At 43.0% G+C, this 18,293-nt stretch overlaps 1 protein-coding gene, 1 long non-coding RNA gene and 2 pseudogenes across 8 annotated transcripts; 2 read left to right on the forward strand and 2 right to left on the reverse strand.

Moving 5' to 3' along the window:
* The first annotated feature begins 70 nt into the window (after positions 1-70).
* LOC120644971 lies at positions 71-3,413 on the forward strand (annotated as a pseudogene).
* Positions 3,414-4,650: 1,237 nt separating this feature from the next.
* LOC120644700 lies at positions 4,651-7,746 on the forward strand (annotated as a pseudogene).
* A 1,212-nt stretch (positions 7,747-8,958) lies between these two features.
* On the reverse strand, positions 8,959-12,819 carry LOC120644362 (protein PHOSPHATE STARVATION RESPONSE 3-like). 7 transcript variants are annotated; one of them, XM_039921255.1, is made up of 9 exons: positions 12,651-12,819; positions 11,815-11,877; positions 11,116-11,769; positions 10,774-10,978; positions 10,566-10,642; positions 10,429-10,468; positions 10,251-10,320; positions 10,042-10,111; positions 8,959-9,516 (listed from the first exon to the last, which is right to left on the reverse strand). In XM_039921255.1, exons 3-9 carry the CDS (start codon positions 11,743-11,745, stop codon positions 9,247-9,249), a joined length of 1,362 nt encoding a protein of 453 aa, XP_039777189.1. In that variant the 5' UTR covers positions 11,746-11,769; positions 11,815-11,877; positions 12,651-12,819; the 3' UTR covers positions 8,959-9,246. The 7 variants fall into 7 exon arrangements, 5 of the variants coding, with proteins under 5 accessions (XP_039777189.1, XP_039776998.1, XP_039777129.1 ...); XM_039921064.1 differs by having other exon boundaries at positions 11,116-11,984; positions 12,651-12,818; XM_039921195.1 differs by having other exon boundaries at positions 11,116-11,877; positions 12,651-12,815.
* Positions 12,820-14,362: 1,543 nt separating this feature from the next.
* On the reverse strand, positions 14,363-16,765 carry LOC120645049. The gene is made up of 2 exons (XR_005664115.1): positions 16,346-16,765; positions 14,363-14,726 (listed from the first exon to the last, which is right to left on the reverse strand). It is a non-coding gene; the product is annotated as an uncharacterized LOC120645049 (long non-coding RNA).
* Between the last annotated feature and the right edge of the window lie 1,528 nt (positions 16,766-18,293).

Here is an 18,293-nt window from a genome sequence, read left to right on the forward strand (position 1 = left end):
TGTTGCAAATGGACGACAATTTCGCGGGGATCATGCGCAGCGGGGCACCGTTAAAACTTCTCTCTCTCTCTCTCTCTCTCCTGAGTAGATGGAATGCCTTGTGCATCTATAAACTAGCCATGGACCTGGCCTCTCGTCTTCCTTCCATCCATTCGTCTCGTGATACCGTGCCTTAATTCCCATTAGATTCCAGACTTGCATTTCAACAAGGTGACCATTCTGTTCTAATGAAGAGATCATGTTATTCATGGCGATTCTTATTCTGATCGGGTTTCAATCTTTGGACCAGGAGATGGCGACGGACGGTGCCGACTACCGGAGGCTCTTGCATGGGCGTCAGAACTCCCATCAGGTTCTGTTCATGTGTATTCCTGTATAAATTCTGTCGTTCAGTCACCTCATCGAGAGATTTCCACATCAATCACGAAATTTTTGTGCGGTTGCATTCCTTAGACAATACTTGGGAGTTGGGATCATGCATGTTAAAGATGAATTCCTTTCGTGCTTCACTATTTGAGAAAGAATTTGCTTTTCCTTTGTTAAAAAATCACCAACGATGGACTCATACGGAATTTCATCAAGTTCTCCAAAGGAATTTGCACTTCAGAATCAATCATGCGAAAGTTAGGTATCATACTTTCTTATTGCTACTGATATGCAGATGGACCGGTTCAAGTAACTAATCATAGTCGCTATTGGTGCCATCTAGTGCATTCATCATTCTTTCCATTTCCCGAACTCCATGATTTTTGCTTGGTATGCCTCCAAACTTATTCACTGGATTTATCTCCACCGATTTTCCTATAGTACAGGCTCCCGTAGATGGAGCAGATGGGTTCGAGGATGACAATCTTGCTGCTCCACAATCACCGCCCCACAATATTGGAGTACGTCCCCAAAGGGATCTAGGCTCTGCAGATTGGGGCGTTTTCGGTAGCATGAAGATCGTGCTGTTCAAATCCAAGCTCAATTTGCTTATACCATGTGGATTCTTGGCAATACTGATTGATTATACCAGCCAAAATCAGGTCATATCCATAGACGATTCATCCATTTGTAGAACTTCCACAAATGCTTTTGCATGCTTGTGGTCTTTTATTGATGTTGTTACTTTGTTTTCTGAAGGGCTGGGTGTTTCCTCTGAGCCTGTTGGGTATAATTCCTTTGGCAGAGCGATTGGGTTTCGCTACCGAGTAACTACTTATAATTTTCCCCCACACTTGGCGTGTTTTTGTGACCTTATTGCACAAATTTTTTTGACTATTCACTTCTTGATGCAGGCAATTAGGACTCTTCACTGGCCGAACAGGTCTCCACTTGCTCTTTTTCTGAAGCATTCTGAATTGAATTTCATTACACGCAGCTGCACTTTACCTGAACTTACATTTCATGTGTAGCTGGAGGCCTTCTGAATGCTACATTTGGTAATGCAACCGAGCTGGTCATATCGATTCATGCGCTACGGAGTGGAAAACTACGGGTGGTTCAGCAATCTCTGCTTGGATCAATCCTGTCGAACACTCTCCTGGTTCTCGGTTGCGCATTCTTCGGTGGGGGACTTGCCTGTGGCAAAACCGAGCAAGCTTTCAGAAAGGTGCCCATCCTTATCACTCTGCACGATTGCCTGATACAGATGGAGTGCTGATCCTGAATTGTTGACAGGAAGATGCAGTGCTGAACTCCGGGCTGCTCTTGATGGCGGTGATGGGGTTGGTATCTCCTGCTATGCTGTACTATACTCACACTGAAGTTAACTTGGGCCAGTCGGCGCTGGCATTATCAAGGTTCAGCAGCTGCATAATGCTTGTTGCTTATGCTGCTTTCATTTATTTCGAGTTGTCGAACAGTCGCCGTCGAGATGAAGCTAGTGAGGCAAGCATGATGGGCTCATTCTCTTCAACTCACTACTTATTTATCCCTTTGCAAGTTTATGAGGCCCTTGTCTGCATTTTACTAGGGAGGAGGTGGAGATCAAGGGGATGATGACTACGAATATGCATATCCTGAAATTTCCAAATGGGAAGCCATCGCTTGGCTTGCAATTTTCACAGCTTGGATCTCAGTTTTCTCTGACTTTTTAGTTAATGCTATCGAGGTATTACGTCTCCCTGATCTAATGGATGGTATTTTTTTTGGCCAATTCTCTTGTTTATCAGAATTTGTAGCAATCACATTTATCTTCTATCATGGAGAGATATGGGTTAGCACTGCAAGTGGTTGCAGGGGGCCGCCAAGGCTTGGAAAATACCGATTGCATTCATCAGTACTGTTTTGCTTCCAATTGTGGGGAATGCTGCAGAACATGCTAGTGCTGTTATGTTTGCCGTGAAAGACAAATTAGTAAGCAGCTTGAGATTGCTAACCATTTTTAGTATATTTTCTCTTAGTATAGTTTTGCAAAACTCTTATTTGTCTTTATATAGGATATTTCCCTTGGAGTGGCTATTGGGTCTTCAACGCAGATATCCATGTTTGTGGTGGGTTGTTCAACTATATGCTGCTCACTATCATTAATCTGAACTTATTCAGAAATTAGATTGGCTATGCTTCACCAGTCATGTTAATCTAGTTCCCAAGTCATGCTCACAAGGGGCTTCTTTTTCTAAACTGACTGATACCTTTTCGTCTGGTTTTTTAGATACCATTTAGTGTGGTGGCAGGATGGATGATGGGCCAGCCAATGGACTTGAATTTCCATCTATTTGAAACTGCAAGCCTCTTGATAACCGTACTGGTTGTAGCATTTTTGCTGCAGGTACTGAAATAATATAAAGACCATTTTAGCAACCCCTGATGTAGATGTACTATTGCAAGATTTCCATGTTTCATGTTTTTGTGGTCAACATTTTCAGGATGGAACGTCGAATTGTTTCAAAGGGTTAATGCTAATTCTCTGCTATCTGATAGTAGCTGCCAGTTTTTATGTATACGCTGACCCAAATATTGACGGTAAGGTTTCATTCTCTGTTCGACAAAGAAGGTCCTGATTGCTTTTCTTTTTCGTAGTTCTCTAATTAAAAAAAAACATCTCTGAAGTGAGCAAGATCAACAACGCAATGATTTTGCATAATGTATATTTGGAATTTTGTGTTGCAGGTGTTTAGCCTCCAAAAGTACTTTGATGATTGGATGGATTGTTCACAAGTTTTGTACTGTGGGACTACGTGACAGTCAGAACAGGAGCTATTTTGTGTATCTTTGACCAACTTCTCGGTGTTCCTCACATTCAACGGTCCTTCAAGCACACCCACTGTTTTTGATATGCAGAAAATGAAAAGTTCAACATGAATCTACCATTCTTCTGTAGGCAACAATTTCGTTCTTATGATACGTGCAGAAATTATACGAAGTAGAATGACTCTTGAATTTTTGTATGAACAATTGTTGTTCCATTTCCATCTGAAAGTTAATCATATACAACGTCTAAACTCATGGCAGTACTAGTTGGTCATGGTCATAAGATACATTGAAGAAAGATCAGCATCTAGGAGCAAGTGCTAAAATTCTACAAGTAAAAAGAAGCAAACATTCAACCAATCACCATGTGTCTCCTTCTCAAGATCATCCTGAGCCTTTGCACTTTTGTTATCCACTTTTGATTCACGAGTTGCATTCCAGGTCAGTATCTGAAATTTTGCGCCTTGACAGTGGATCTGAATAGGTGTTTTTGGCTGAGGTTGAATGCTCATGCATCAGATATATGGGGTGCCAAATTTTTTGAAGGCAGGAATCCCAATTCCAGCTTGGGCTCTGCATAATTGCTACCTCTCCCAGATCAGACAGTCACTGAATGGACAGCATTAACAACCTTTAGATTATATCTTTTTACACCAATTTGTATTGTTGTGTATTAAAAAAATCTAATAGGCTCATAGCATTCAGATAATGATTTAGGTGTCATCTTAGCTTTGGATACGAGATGTAGCATTCGTACAGAAATATGGTAATTTTTCTTTGCTAGTTCATGTTCATCTCAACAGGTGCATAATATCAGTACACACATACATACAGTCTCAGTCGTCCAAGTACGACTGCAAATCCGTGTGTTTATCGTTGGATGCGAGGTCCTTGTCGTCACTGAACCTTACTTGTAACTGACATACATGCGCCAAAAAACAAGAAGTTGAATATGTGATGCAAATCCCCCAATATAGAATAGAAACTTCACCTCCAAGTCCTCAAGCTCACCAAAAGAAAACTCAGGAATGTCTAAATGACCTTTGACTTTCTTGTTTTCTTCTTTAACTAACCATTCACCTGATAAGCATGACCATGAGTAGTAATACCAATATCAAAGGAGAGAATCATGAGTGAATGATGTCAAATCTTGATATGATGTGGTGTTTACTACGTACTGCTCTAAATCTCAAGCTACTTCTTCCACGTCCATGGCGGAGGAGTCAGTTTTTTTATTGGTTGCGGCCTGCTACCTACTCCAGAAGTAATTCAGTCCAATGCACCTTCCGGCTCGGCCCGTCTAACACTATCTGTAGAACGGACGGGGGAAAGCCCACCGAGGCTCCAATCCAACGATCCAGATGCGCCCAACGTGGCTCGGGAGCTGTCCCTGCTTCAAATGCTTCCGCCGCCGCCGCTCCGGCTCCGCTCCGCTCGCAGGTCGCAGCAGCCGCCGGCAAAATGGTACGCGCCTCTCTCGCTCGTTCTGGTTGCCTCCCCGTTGCTGTGATCGGCAATGGAATTCCCAGTCCCAGCCTTCTTGCGAAAAATTTAAGCTAGTTTCCTTGGATCTTGAACGGCTGCTGCTAGGTTCTAGTACTGTTTGATCTAGTGATCCTAATTATCCTCGGGTAATCGTTTCTCCTCTTGCTAAAGAACAACAACCTAAACAATAATTTACCTATACTGGGTTTGCCCCCGATCCAATCCAATCCAATCCAATCCCTCCGTGCTTTGTTTAGGTTGTTGTTCTTTAGCGAGAGGAGAAGCGATTACCCGAGGTGCAACTGCAGTTCATTTTCCAAGATTTCTAGCGGTTCTGCTGGAACCCTCATGCCCCAGGTCAAGCTCGCCGCCTCTTCGACATGAGGCTCAACAAGGTGGAAGTGAACCTTAGAAGGCTGCTGGAGGCGGCTCCTCGGCAGCAGAATCAGGCTAAGCTTGTTCATGCATGTACTAGTGGTTCGTACGAATTTCCTTGGTAGTTAGATTTCCATGGCACATTGGTAAAGTTGATCACCTAACTTTCTTAACCTCCTTTGAAATGAATGGAATAAGTAGATATGGCCTCGTTCTTGTTTATTTGAGTATGTAAATATTTGTCATTTTGAATGAACTGTGTACTAGTCATTGACGGCTTCCATTCAAATGCAGTATGTAACCACAGCCAGGGAGCTATTGGAGCAGCTAGGGGCAGAGACCACACCTCAAGGGATATCAAGGTGTGTTTTTCTGCGATGGCTGAGAACATTCTGGAACACTGATATCGTGCATACTGGCTGTGACCCAATTGATGTATGTCAAAAATCTATAATTTTGGCGTAAAGGAAAACCAGTTGCCATTTGACAGTACCTAAAAACATCAGAATTTTTCTTTCTTGTAAAGCTGTTATGCATAGATCTTGCCACTGCACCAGTATAGCCATCCATCTTTTGCATTTCCATTGAATTCTTGATGTCTGTGCCAGTAGTGAATACACCCTGGTCGCATATTCTTTGACCGTCTATGAGAAAACACAATTGAGGACTGGCACATTATCAAAATTACGCCACCTATCCTATAATCTGGAAAAAAGTGGGTTTGCTAACCTGGCTTTCCGAAAAATCCTTATTGTTTCATGGAAGGCTCCTTGGTTCACCACTTCATATATGCATGTTTATCTTTCAGATTCACTAAAAAGCTGTTTCTGAAATTCTTTCTGTAGATATATATTCCATCTCGTGACTCCCAAAATATACAAAGTTAACAGTCATAAGTTCCTGCCATTTTTTATTTGATGAACTGCATTTCTATGATAAAAATCTTTGAGTTATTGCCTGCCTTTTTCATGTATCTGGTTCTGTGTTATTACTAATTTGTTCAACAAAGCAAGCATTTCTCTGTGTGAAAAACTTTCCATTCACTGCTTATGTTATATTTTTTTTTCATGAGCAGAAGAACATGTTTTAATGAATCTGTTTTTTTTTCAGTGTTTCTAAAGCTAAGCTTTCTGAGTATTCAGAAAAGATTGAAGCACTAACTGCCAGGCTTGCTGCTCCAGTGGTATGTTATGATTGCATCGATTCATTTTTCCCTCTTTACCAATTACCATTGTTAGTTCATTTGCCAGTTCTTCATAGGCTTCAGAGCTACCACAGCTGATGATGCCAATTTCTTTTATCTGAACCTTTATGTCATTAACTTTTAGATACACTTCTATATTACGGTTGGTGCATCCTGAAAATGAAAAGCCAGTTGTTGAAAGCAGAGAAGAAGAAATCTCTGATGAAAAAGCTAAGGCGGAAAGCCCAATATCTTTATCATCAGGATTGTGAAGGAGATCAGCGTAAGTTGTATTTGGTCCCTATGTTTCCCCTTGCTTACCATTACAACTACTGAACTAACAGATGTATCTACATAGAGCTCATGTTGAGGTTCGACCAAGCCATCAGGAGAGAAAAGAAGATATTGGAGCACCAATCAAATTGGATGCAGAAGCTCAGGCTCACATTGAGAAGCACAGGTTTGCTACTTTGCTAAAGATCTCCGTCCATATCTCAGTCTCCAGCTCAATCCCCTCATTCTTATCCAATATCCGCAGTTTCTGTATTGCACACAACCTACCCATTTCAGGATCCATTCATTTTATTGGGTTAACTGGGATGCTCTGTTGGAGGCCATACTGTGCCATGCTTGACTATTAGCTTCCTTTTTGTCCCTAGTGTTTTAAGATCTATGCATGAAAATTTTAGGCCTTGCACAAGGTCATCAAATGAATATACACCCAGGAGCTATTCTCTTACTGTTACCTGATCTTACTGCACAGGAAGCTGCAGGAAGATTTGACGGATGAAATGGTTGAGTTAGCACGCCAGCTGAAGGAAAGCAGCCTTATGATGAACCAATCTGTGCAAGAGACGGAGAAGGTATGATTCTTTCATTTAGTCCTTTACAGCTTTCGGTTGTGTTTACATTGAGTTTTCTGTGGATATAAGTTATTGTGGTGATACTGCACCAAAGATCTCCTTTTCAGTTGGCCGCTTGTTGAGAAGTTAACTTATCTGCTCATGCAGATCCTTGATTCCACTGAGAAGGCCGTGGAGCACAGCTTGGCAAGCACCGGTCGCGCAACCTCGCGAGCGGCGGAGGTCTACTCGCTGACTTCCAAGACGACGTGCTTCCAGTGGCTGCTCCTCTTTGTGATGACGTGCATGTTTGTAATGGTGGTTCTGCTCATACGGATCACTTGAAGGAAGAAGCCGCAGTGGCACTCTAGTGTTGCAGCCCCTCCTCTTTGTTCAATGGGCTCTGACGTGACCAGAAACCCCCCAATCCAGGAGTTTAACCTCGCAACAACAAGATGGACGGTGTACTGTAAACAGATGACTTTCTGCCAAGTACTTGTGTTCGTGGTGTTTTCTGAACCAAGTATCGGCATTGCCTGTTGCTGGATGATAGCACTAGCAGCGTGGTGTATGTAAAACAGGACGGCAGCTGCCTGCATAGGGGCTTTGTGAATTGTGATTGCTGTTTTGTTGCTCTGCTCGAGCCTTGATATATAATTAATTGATCCTGAATCCCGAGCTTTATCCTAAGTTAAACTTTTCTAATCTGGCCAATTATCGAATAAGGCATCAGCGTTTTCTTTTTATAAGTTAAGGGTACATGGGCGGGTCCTGTTCGTAGGTGCTTCTAACTCGAGCTCTGTTCACCTGGGGAGGGAGGTCTTGGACGATGGCTAGCCGGTCTTGGACGACAGCAGCACCGGTCCAACCAAGAAGCTTGAGCTGGGTAGGAAAGGAACACACAGCAGAGCGCAAGAGTGAGTAAACAGGACTGATCTAGTGGAGGTTGCCAGCGTGTAGAAAGAAATGTTCAGGTTCAGACTCCATGCATCAGATCAAGGCCTTGAGATCATCCATTTTATGTCATTATGAAATCTGAAGGTGTTCTTTCGTGCTGATTTGCTTGTTGGGGACATCAAGGGAGTACTAAAGTACTGAGAGGGTTAGTGCTAAATTGAAGTTTGGTGTTGGATAGGGAAGACGGCCTGAAGATTGCTGCACTACACCATGTTTATATAACTGCTGCCAAATATTGCATATTCTTCTTGAAAGATCTGATGGAAAATTTAGTTGTTCTACTTTATGGTTTGAAACCATGTGTTTCTATGAATAGCGCTGCTAAAACTACTGAAATCCTGTGACAGTTGGTTGTCAATCACTCTAGTTTGGCAAGCTCAGCCTACCATGAAATCTGTTACTTTCATGCCTTCACTACTATTGCTCGTAAAATTGCAATGATTTGATGTAAATGCTATCCACGTGCTATTGCAAGATTTCCTTGTTTCATGTATTCTTGGTCAACATTTTCAGGATGGAACTTCGAATTGTTTCAAAGGGTTGATGCTAATTCTCTGCTATCTGATAGTAGCTGCCAGTTTTTATGTATACGCTGACCCAAATATTGATGGTAAGGCTTCATTCTCTGTGTGACAAAGAAGATCCTGATTGCTTTTTTTTAAAGTTCTCTAAATAAAAAGATATCTCTGAAGTGAGCAAGATCAACAACGCAATGATTTTGCATAATGTATATTTGGAATTTTGTGTTGCAGGTGTTTAGCCTCCAAAACTAGTTCTTTGATGATTGGATGGATTGTTCACTAGTTTTGTACTGTCAGAACAGGAGCTATTTTGTGTATCTTTGACTGACTTCTCGGTGTTCCTCACATTCAAAGGTCTTTCAAGCACACCCACCGTTGTAGATATGCAGCAAATGAAAAGTTCAACATGAATCTACTGTTCTTCTGTAGTCAACAATTTCATTCTTACAATACGCGCAGAAATTATAGGAAGTAGAAAGACTCTTGAATTTTTGTACGAACAATTGTTGTTCCATTTTCATCTGAAACTTAATCATATACAACGGTAAACTCACCGCAGTACTAGTTGGTCATGGTCATAAGAAACATAGAAGAAAGATCAGTATCTAGGCGCAAGTGCTAAAATTCTACAAGGAAAAAGAAGCAAACATTCAACCAATCACCATGTTCATCGCAGATATGAACATAGTGCCTCCTTCTCAAGATCCTAAACGTTTGTACTTTTGTTATCCACTTGTGACTCACGAGTTGCACATTCCAGGTTAGGATCTGAAATTTTGCGTCCTGACAGTGGATCTGAAGAGGTGTCGTCTTTCATCTTGGTTTCCTCTTTCTCTGTGGATTCTGGCGCTTCCTCTTTCTCTTTTGTTGAATTTCTCGTAGTGGATAAGGAGTCCCTTGCCTTTTGTTGTTGTTCTAATATCTTCTGCAAATATCTTGCATGTTCTTCTATGTGCAGCTGTAGTTGCCTTTGCACCTGATGCCCAAGAAAAAAATTATCAATGTAAATGTTGCTGGTAAACTTAAAATTCGTTTGAATTCACCAAGAGCAGTGATGGTCTGTTATGAGCGTGGTGGGATTGAGAGGATTGTGGAGGAAGAAGGGGCGGCTGTTGCCGCGCTACAGTACCGCGGGTACTGTTCACGAGATGGAGGTTGCGAGGGCGAGAGAGCGGCGGCTAGGGTTGGGGGGCGCCGGGAACGCCGGCCGCGGGGCTTCGCCCACGGCCGGCAAGAGAGAAGGGATTTCCTTCTAATCTCTTGCTTGATTAGGTTGATATATATCCTCTCCTTATATAGAGAGGTTTACTTGACCCCTAAGCAAACGACTAATTAACCCTAATGGGCTAAGGCCCAATAGTCCCTTGACTCCTCTAACATGGTCAAATGACGATTTTCGAATAGTATTTGCCAAAAATGGCAGCACAGATGAATCAGAAATATATACAGATCTTCAAAATATTATATTAAATATCGTTGATCATAAGTGTCTGGTACTTACCTCTAATTGTTCATGAAGTTGTTTCTGAACCTCCATTTGCATCCGAAGAGCTTCTGCTACTTGTAAGCTCCTAAGAGAGTTAAGAGATGTGAGTTTAAATGGTTTTGAATTTCTTCATCCACACTGTAATTTGTTCTAATAGTCGCATACTCTTGTGGTCAAGCCAATGGCAAACGGGAAAAGGAAATCCAGGAGGAGGAGATGCTCACTTCTTTTTGTCAGAATCATTTCCTGGTATTACCAATTGAGATTTCTTGCCTTCTGAAGAGGACTTCTTATCTTAAATGAGCATGAAAAAAACCCAATAAATACAAAAGGAGAATTTTGCAACATAAAGCAATTACCAGGACTTTAAATATATATGCTTTGAATTGCTACTTTAAATACCTTCTTTTGTCTCTGGAAGATACTTGGCGAAACGATATTTCTGCATTTCCCGACAAAAGGAGTGACTTGAAAATCAGCAATGATAACTGTTTTGTGGAGAACGTGACTATGCACGGGAAGAAATTCCACCCATTTACCTGCAAATGGCTCTTCACATGATAGATGGTCAAACCTTCTACCTTCATAAGCTTTAGCACACCCTTTGGAGTTGCCTCTACAAAATTTTGTATCATTGATATGTTAAAACCAATTTGAATATCAAATCAAGGCCGGATTTTTTTCCATAATCTAAAAAACAATCAAATCAAAGAATTTGTTTACAACGAACTAGAAGGACCACCGTACTTTCTGGTCCTCCAAGCTTGTTGACAGCCTCTACAAAACGCTCATGGAGTTCCAGTGTCCATCTCAGTCTTGGTTTGTTACATGCTTCAGCTCGGGATGAACTCAGCTGAACTTTGACAACAGATACTGGGCTCGGGAGGTTTTCTTGGTTAGAGTAAGATGGTACTGTACAAGAAGAGGTTTGTGGTGGTCTGTCGTAGATGTCCTGATCAAGAACAAGTTGTAGGGAAGGAACTATAGTTAAGAGTCTCAATTAAGGCATGACAAATAGATTAAAGTGGACAATATAAGCTATTGTTAGTGTCAAATACCCACGAAGCTAGAGATCAATGGAAGACTCACATCTAATCGAGGGCTTTCTTCGTTGTTGGTGATGGCCATTCCGAGCTGTTCAGACAAGAACTGAAACTCCATCTGCTCACTGAAAGCCATGGCATCGCTTTCTCCATGGAAACTACCTTCTGAAACATCTCCAGAAAGGTTAAGAAAGTCCTTGAGATCACCTGAATGTTCAGCATCATCATGACTACCATTGCTGAGGTCAGCACCAAAGAGCAGTGAAGAAGAACTGGATGACTGCTGAGCCGAAATCTGCTGCTGCTGCTCACATTTAGGAGGATGGGGTAGGAAAGGCAGAGCGCCTTTTTGCCGGCACGATTCGGAGCTTGTCCTGAACGAGGAGAACATACTTGTGTGGAATGTGGAGGAAGAACTAGATGAAACTGGATCCGACAATTGGGTTTGTGATGCGCGAGAAGCAGAACGTTCAGGATTGGACTCAGGACTCCGTTTATGAAGGTCAAGCGGAAGGATCTTTGTCAGACTCAACGAGCCAATCATCTCTGACTTAACGCTCGAGGATTGAGCAGAAGCACAAGATGATTGCAGATCATACGCTGAACCACAGTGATCGGATTTAGCACTGAACAGACTATGAGCTGAAGGCTGTGGAGTAGTGCATGTTTGAGCCATACTGTCAGGGCCAGCGAATTGCTTCACAGCGATAATGCTCTGTGTGCTCATGGCGCCTTGAGGTTGTTGGTGTCTTTGGTCATTCACCACTGAACAGAAGACATTGAGGAATGAGGACTGCTTCCTCCAAGCCTGCATAGTGAAAAATCTGTATAAGAACACGCAGTTCCAAGACCTATCAAATAGACTAGTCCAGGTTGTGACATTTTGTTGCAAGTCCTGTCAAATCATTAATGGATCTAGTAGGAAAAATAAAAAATAGAAAAATTAGAGGCCAGAAATATGGATGCAGAGTGAAATATTGTCTTGTTTATGCCCCAAAGATAGTTTGAATAATATATCAAAAGAGGTAAAAACACATATGCTAATAGTAGCGGCAATACACTGAAATGGATGAAAGAGAAGAGAGCTGCAACATCTGAACAGAAGACACTTCAACAACAGTAGCCTTTTGGTTGATGTAACAGTATCCTGCTTTTGAACCGTCGGGTTCAGAGCAGCAACATCTGAACAGAAGAAAATCATAGCAGACTTGTGACAAAGAAGCCCAAGACAGATCATAGGAAGGAAAACAAACGGGAAAAAAAATACCCATGCAAATCTTGTGATGGTTCCAAATAAAACAGCAAATTAATGAATTATCAAGGTCACTTCGTTTTTTTCAAAAGAAGAATTATCAAGGTCAGACAGTTCAGATAGTTCCACAGTTTGACTAATTTTCCATGAAACGAGATCTGAAGGGGAAACTCAAACACAATCTGCGGATTATAAGAGCAAAACAAGATTCCTCGAAGAAAACAAAACACGACCAGGAGTCCAGGAGTGTCGGACTTCAACTCTTAAGACGGGAATCAAGAAGGGAGCGGCTCTGGAAAGAAATGGTGGTGGAAGATCCAAACCCCCACCTGACAATGAAGCGCAAGATGACGAGTTCTAGAGCGTAAGAGATTCAGAACTCAGAAGCTAGCAGCAGCGTACCCCTCTCCGGCTCTCCCCTTCACCGCACCCTCTCTCCCCTCTCCTCTCTACTCCTAACCTATCCATTCTCTCTCTCTCTCTCTCTCTCTCTCTCTCTCTGGCTTTAAACTAGTACTAGCATGGCAAATGATTGGTGCCCTGCAACTATACTAGTCTCTCTCTCTCTCTCTCTGCAGTTGCTTTCATTGTTTATGCCATTTTGTCCCTGCTTGCTTCTGATTTTGGGAAGACATCATGGTGTTTTAAAATAACAGGACAGGCTCACCAATTTTGCTGCTACAAGTTCGAAATTTTCTCACGTGTCTTGTTGGCACACGTATGTATTTCCCTTTCTTGTAAGCTAGCCCATAAAATGAGAGGTAATCTTACGCTCCCCTCCCTCCAACTTAGGACGCATTTTAGTGGAAGGAAAAATATATTCTTGCCTTTAGTTTCTGACAATACTGTCAATTGATGTAGTATAAAATCAGCATAATCCTAAAGGTACTTTGAATACGATTAACTTTGATCAACTAATCACACATACAAGTTGACTACTTATTACTCCCTCTGTCCCACGATATAAGTCACGGTCAAACTTGGCATGTTCTTAATAAAAATATTTGACTCTTAATATCTCCTATAATATAATATTTATAGCAACAAAATTATAGTTATATGAAACTACTTTTAAATATGAATACACTGATATGATTATTATTATTATAAGATAAACTTTTATTATACAAGATTAATCGTAGGTCAAATTTTTTCAAGTTTGAATCTTGATTTACATGCGCGCCTTATATCCTAAGACGAAGGGAGTATAAAATTTTTTTGTTTTAAAAAAATTCCGCATCAAACACGCCTACTTGGATCACAATTACTTGAAAAATCTAAATCTATGGGCCTAATACAGTGCACATGTGCGCGGCCATTGATAATGAGGCGAAGAAATTAGGGCCAAAGCAAAACAAGCCGTCGCTCGCAACACAAGTTGACCAAGCTGTGCTTGCTTATTCATCAAGCCATCACTCCTGAGTCTGAGTGTACTGCACGGCATGCGTTAACTGCATAAGCACGCTGAGTTAGCTCAGGGGTTACTGGTTAGCTAGTGCATAAACAAGTGAGACGCTGGCTGACTGAATCTGGGCAGCCTCTTGTGCTGTGAGAGGACAATGAATGCCCAGTTGCAAGCTGTGTGTGACCCTTGAGATGCAGGTGCTTGATTTTTTTTCCTACTTGGTTCGATGCTTAGTTAGATCGCTAAGTGTAGATTAAAGGGTTTGACAGTGGATTCGAATCTTACCCTCGTTGTCGTCATCTACACTGGCAGCGCGTCGTTGGGGGTGGGGCCATAGAGGGCCATGCCCCCTGCCATGCAAAATTTCCATTAACCAAACAGTAATTTTAACAGTGTTCGTTGGTTTAGCAGCTCAATTAATAAAGGCTGGGCCCCTGATTCTTTGATGAGGCTCCGCCATTGACCTACTGGTTTGTCTTGAAGCCCCTGCAAGATTCTATCCAACTAGAAACAACACGTGGCATTGCCGCGCTAAAGTCATTGTCTACCTTTGGTTTTGCCGCTTATTTGTAAATATTCTGTGGTTTTGAATTTATAAAAATTCTGTGGTTTTGAATTTATAAAAAACAAATGTACTGATCTGTGAGCACCATAATTGCATTGAACCACCAGAATTCTAAATGTTACATGGTTTTATAAAGATCCTGACTTAACATAGGGGCCAAAAGATTGTTGTTTCAGATGTACTAGGCAAAAGATGTGTTTGCCATTACATGAAGAGCATGGTGTTACCAAAGATTTGTGTACCACAATAGCAAAATACAAGGGTCATATTATCAAGCAAAAGACAAGGGTCATATTATCAGCTTGTGGAGAGCAAAATATCATTCTCCAATGTTCTTTCCATTTGTAGTTCACAAAAGCTAACTGGATAGTAGTAAACAAAATCTTCTGATGCCAAATGTGTTTCCATCACCTTCACTCCTTCGTTCCTTGATATCTGATTCATATGGAAAAAAGTAATTAAGTACAGTTGAATCAAATTTAAAAAGATAACATTTCACAGTTAACAAATCACCATGCGTAGTCATTACAATAGTAGGCACTGACACTTACGGACATTAACTGTTGTCCACACATACAAGGTAAACAATGCCCAAACAATTAACTTTATAAAATTCAACAAGCCATGTTATACTGATCCATGATACATATTTTAACAATTTGCAGATAGAAGAGGATCCTGAAGAAAGTTATTCAAGTCAGAAGATGGCACACTTAACTGTTCTTGAAGTTATTTTGCTTTGTTCTACCTAAATTTTAACTAATGCCATTGCCATTAAACTGATGCTAAGTGACTGTAAGGGGCAGCAAGATTTAATTGTGCACTTCTGTCATCTCCATCTAATGAGGCAACAACGTTGCAGTATGCTGAGTACCGAGTCTATGCAATGAATAATAACATTGGTGAAAAGTCACCACTTTAGCTCTGAGATTTTAGGGCAAAAATTGCACATCAACTGAATAATAAGCTGAGCGTTATTAGGAATATGGTTTTCTTTAGTAGCAAGATTTTTGTGGTGGTTCAAGTCTATTAGAATTATGAGCGTTAGTTCTAGTCTTGGGAGTTTAACTGTCCAACACAAGGTAAAGCATTTGGACATTCAGGTAATTAATGCTCCCACTGAATATGTGTGCTAATTCTGATGATCTTTAACATAACTATGGGACAAGGGCTATTTTGCTGACCACTTTTATACAACAATTTTTTTATGGCATTTGACACATTTGGCTTGCAAGTCTACATATACACACCCTGCAAACATGCCTCTATCAGTGGGAGGGAATTTTCAGTGGGTGCAGAGACAAAACTGTGCATGCTCCCTCCTTCGAAGGGTTAAAGAAAACTTGTTGATTGTGTCATTATTCTGCTGGTTTATTCCAGTGTCATCTTGAAAAAGAAAAAATGGACGCTAGTGTTGGTCTAGTTGGCAGTGATATCAGAAGCCTCATCTCATTGGTGATTTGCACTTGGTATGATCTAATGTTCAATTTAATAATGCATATGGGTGCTTACCTACCAGGTTAAATTAGTGTGCCACTGGAGGTTACTTAGATGGTAGTGATACTGAATTACTGACGCAGGTGGCTAATATGGAAGGAAAGAACCCTCTGTCTGATGCATAAACTGAATCATATTGCTGCATGAAACCAAGCTGATAGAAAATAGAACATGATGTAATGGGTAATAAATTGAGTCGCGAGCAGTGGCCGCGGTACAAGCCACAACGATAGGCAAGCGGAGTGGCTGGCTAGGCTAGTGGCGGCGGATGGCAGGTCTCAGCCGTGGGTGCTGAATGACTGGTGCTATCTATCCCAGTCACGCTGCCTTGGCCGTGCTGTGTGCCTGTGTGCTTGTGTGGTGGGAGTGCGACCAGACCTGAACTGGCCTTGTGAGTCTGAGGGCGAAGGAAGGAGAGGACAGGCTGGGGAGGCGCCGAGGAGGGATGGCCACTGCTTGCCTATGCACTACAGGCCGGGCAGGATCCGACTATCCGAGGCTTGTTCCGACCTGGCGCAGCGCCAAAAGGAAAATCTAGACCATCAATGAGCACGTACGGGGAGTTGGCTCGGGAGATGGAGGCGGAGGACCTCCTGGAGGCGCCGCCGTCGTGGCCATGGCCGTTCTTGGCGGGAGGGAGCCTCCTCCTGGAGGCGGCGGCGGAGGAGATGCTCCTCCGGGCGGGGTCACTGTGCTCGGCCGGCCCTGCGCCGCCGTCCATCCTCCCACCGCGCGACGCCCACGGGGGGAAGGCGAGGGGCCTCAGATCGGCGACGGCGCTGATCCGCAGGCGGCGGGGGGGCGGCGGCGGGGTGAGGTGCCTCCTCCCCCATCAAATGGCGAGGACTATACGGTTTAGGAAAACTGGGATGGATCTTATTCGAACTTCAGAGTCTTAGTACAACAATAGAGAAATCGGACTCAGGAGCAAAGAACAGCACTGAAGTAAGGAAAAGAAAATGTAATCTGGGAGATGAAATTACCTGAACAGTATGTGATGTTCGGCAAGAGATGAAAAGGCACGGGGAACTGGGGAAGGTAGAGGGACCCAGCGGAGATAAAAAGCTACGAGGAGGGTGAAGGGACCGAGGTGTGTTACTCGGCACAGTAAAAACGGAGAATTCTCTGGACTACCGTCGAAACGCCGTTGTACGGATGAAATACCAGACGCCCAATCCCAATCATACGATTTTGAAAGGCATTCTGATGTGGCACAACCACATCCCGTTTTATTAGCCGGGAATAGTAGGTAGAGATGAGGTTTATGACAAAAGCAGCACGCCAACCGAATTTTAGGGGTTTATTTGGAACGCGGGAATTTCACATGAGATCATCGCAGAAAAGAGTGATTTTTTTTTTCTCGTAGTCACGCTTGTTTTGTTTACGGGCCATTACTAAGTAGCACACGAATATGCCATATTTAGTCATGGTAAGTTGGGGACAAGAGGCTACACAGATGCCAAAAAGATACCACAAACCAGCTTGCACAGTACACCTGGCCCCACTTGAATGGCTGCTTCCCTGGTGGACCCCAGAGACAGCCCAGGAGTGGGTGATGCAGATCGACTAGTCGACAGAGCTCCTGAAACCGCCACTTCAGTCCTGCTCCACTCCAACCTGCCCACGCCTTCCCTTGTCTTTGGTAAACAAAGGAGAAAATTCTCCATTTGACGCAATAAATTCAGCTTCTCCCTTTTCTGGCCCTTTTGTCAGTTCAGTTTAGAGTTTGCTGTTAAAAATGTGGGTCCCGCCATCAGATTTTAGATCAAGTGACCAAAATACCCCTTTTCTAGATAGAATGAGCAGTCTTCCTCCCGAGTCCTCCCGCAACCCTAAATCGGAAAGGGAGGATGCTCTCGCATGGGCGTGCGTCGACGGGCGGCTGGAGCAGGGGGCAGGGGGGCGGCGGCACGGCCCTAGTCCGGGGGCATGGCGCCTGCTCGGGGCAGGGGCGCAGGCTGTGGCGCGGCGGCCTCCCCTGGCGGGCGAGCGGCGGGCGGCCATGGCACGAGCGTGGCTGCGGCTGGACTCAGCGGCGGCGCGACGGTTCCTGATCCCAGCGGGAGGCGGTGGATGCGAGTGCTGTTGCTTCCGGCAGGGCCGCAGCGGCCGCTCGGGGCAGGGGCGAAAGCCCCAGCGGCGCTCCTCGTGCTGCTTCCTCCCCTGCGGCAGAGCCTAAATGGCTAAGACCAGGGGTAAAATGGTTTTTGCATGCTGCTGCTAACACCGTTAGCACTCAAACTAACGGAATGACCTTAAAATGAAAAAAAAAAAACTGAAGTTAAGAGACTATATAGGGAAGACTTGAAAAAAAGAGATCAAAGAAGGAAGAGCCAACTTTAAAAGGGTCAAATAGGAAATTTTCTCTAAACAAAGACCATATCCGCTCAGCCATACACGTATGCAAATTCGGTTTGGGATGCTAAAAGCCTGAAACCAATTGACAAATGATTTAATTGGACAGATAGGTTTGTACAGTTGTTCGTGTACTGTGATTTCGTTGAA

The sequence above is a fragment of the Panicum virgatum genome, chromosome 1K (genome assembly GCF_016808335.1).
Source record: "Panicum virgatum strain AP13 chromosome 1K, P.virgatum_v5, whole genome shotgun sequence".
Lineage (NCBI taxonomy): Eukaryota > Viridiplantae > Streptophyta > Magnoliopsida > Poales > Poaceae > Panicum > Panicum virgatum.